The sequence below is a fragment of the Aethina tumida genome, chromosome 2, assembly GCF_024364675.1.
Source record: "Aethina tumida isolate Nest 87 chromosome 2, icAetTumi1.1, whole genome shotgun sequence".
Taxonomy (NCBI): Eukaryota; Metazoa; Arthropoda; class Insecta; order Coleoptera; family Nitidulidae; genus Aethina; species Aethina tumida.
This window is the reverse complement of record NC_065436.1, coordinates 26,729,526-26,731,511: the sequence shown is the minus strand read 5'-3', so window position 1 is coordinate 26,731,511 and position 1,986 is coordinate 26,729,526. Positions and strand designations below refer to the sequence as shown.

General features: G+C 37.8%; 1 protein-coding gene across 1 annotated transcript; it reads left to right on the top strand.

Annotated features, from left to right (window-relative positions):
• Positions 1-540: 540 nt before the first annotated feature.
• LOC109599137 (tektin-4-like) lies at positions 541-1,974 on the top strand. The gene has a single exon (XM_020015084.1). The coding sequence runs from the start codon at positions 541-543 to the stop codon at positions 1,972-1,974; it is 1,434 nt and encodes a 477-aa protein (XP_019870643.1).
• Positions 1,975-1,986: the final 12 nt, after the last annotated feature.

The following is a 1,986-nucleotide window of genomic DNA, read 5'->3' as shown; positions in this document are numbered from 1 at the left end:
AATCCACCATATTCAATGACCTTAATTTTTGCGCATGTCAATAGATCTTCAGCTATTTTGACGTCGGTTTAACTCGGTTTGAAATGTATTAAGATGAATTATTGTGCGAAATGTAATTAAAACAGTAATTTAATGCAGAATAACATTTACTTTAATAGAGATTTTAATTTAATTTTTTGTGTGATATGGGTTGCATATCTCTTAAATTTAACAAATAATCATTTCTTGAATGAGTATTTACACTTAATTTCCTGAGTTTGTGTACTTGATTTCCTGTATTTTTCATCTTAAACAGATTATTTTAGTATGTCAGGTTTTTGTATTATTTTTAATAATTATTGTTTTAAATGTTAACTGAAAATTATTCTTCTATATTTTAATTATTAAATAAATTCAATTTTCTCGTGATATATAATATATCCATAATAAATAGAATATTTGATGAAATCCAGATATAACCATGGTATTATTGACCAATCTTATGCCCCCTAACTACCATAATTTCCACACCCTACATTTTGTCTTAAACTTTGTTACAATATGCATTCTGCTGCTGGAAGAACATACCCAGGCTCTGAAGAAAACAAACTTCCTCACGTAGATTCTTCTCCGTATGTACCCGAAGCTCCCAGCTACTTACCGCAACCTGGAGACGACCTAATACAAGATGCTGATCAGTTTATGGGCCCAATCGGTCCCCATGCTACAGGGATTACCGACTGGGGCCCACTTTCTGGCCTGACTGGTACTAGACGGGTTGTAGATCAGTACTCCATAACACGTTTTAGTGAGGCTGAATGGAGGAGGCGCAACAAAGAGATTATAGACAGGGCATCTAAGGAGTGTCACAAATACGACATCACTGATTGGAATGCGAGGCAAAGCATAGACAAAACTCAAAAGGATGCGGCCAACAGTGAAGAAAGCAACACCAATCTTTTGAACCAAAGGGAGGCCGACATACACCGGTGGAAATGCGAGCTGAAAGCGGCAATTGGAGAAATGAATGAAGAAATTCAGTTTTTGGAAACCGAAAGGCAACGTTTGAAGAGATCAATGATGGTTTTGCTTTTACCTGAATCAATATCTAGGGAATGTCTGGAACGAAGAACTGGTAGAAGGGATGCTGAATTGGTACGCGATGAGGTGGAAGTGGAACTGATGAAAGAAATGTCATTATCGGCGGAAATTCGTGAGTTATTAGTCAAAACGTTGAAAAAAATTGAGACACAGTTACAGGACAATAAAACTGCTAAAGCTCGATTGGAATACGACTGGAGCGATAAAATCTTGTCGCACGAAATAGAAACAGTAAACAAAGCTCTGAGTTCCCAGTCGAGGACAATAATGTTTAAACCAGGATCGGTAGTTTGTCCAGGTGATCAATCCAACGTAGAGTACTGGAATTACTTCAGTGAAGAAACCATAAAACAAGCTGCGGCAACAAGAGAACGATCGGTAGCTTTAAGGGCGACTTTGGACGCAATTCTGGAAAACGCTTCACGTGATTTAAGATCTCAGGCCAACAGAGTCGAAGTCGCACTGTCGAAAAGAATAGCTTGTACACAAGAAGCCACAAACAGACTCGAATTAGAATTGAAAAACACTCTGATTAGGCTGACAGAAGTTGAACGTACGGCTGACGCTATAAAGTTAGCATTGAGAAGATTAGATTTTCCAATGAAGACAGTTCAAACACGTCTAGATAACAGAGCTGGGCGACCCAGAATTGAAAATTGCAGAGATGAGGTGCATTTTCCTCTGCTTCAGGAGGTTAAGTCACTTGGGGAGCATGTTTCGGTTCTTAAAGCCAGATTGCAACAAACTATCGACTCGAAAGCTGGTTTGGAGGATATCAGAAACGAATTAGAAAGGGAAATTAGATTAAAAAAGCATACTTTAGATATAGATAGGAATAGAGTTTCTGATATTAGGACACACTATCCATCAACCACTTCATTGTCTGGGTATTAGATTCAAGTATTT

Coding starts and splice junctions, on each gene's coding strand:
- LOC109599137 (XM_020015084.1), top strand. CDS start 541: ATGCATTCTGCTGCTGGAAGAACATACCCAGGCTCTGAAGAAAACAAA.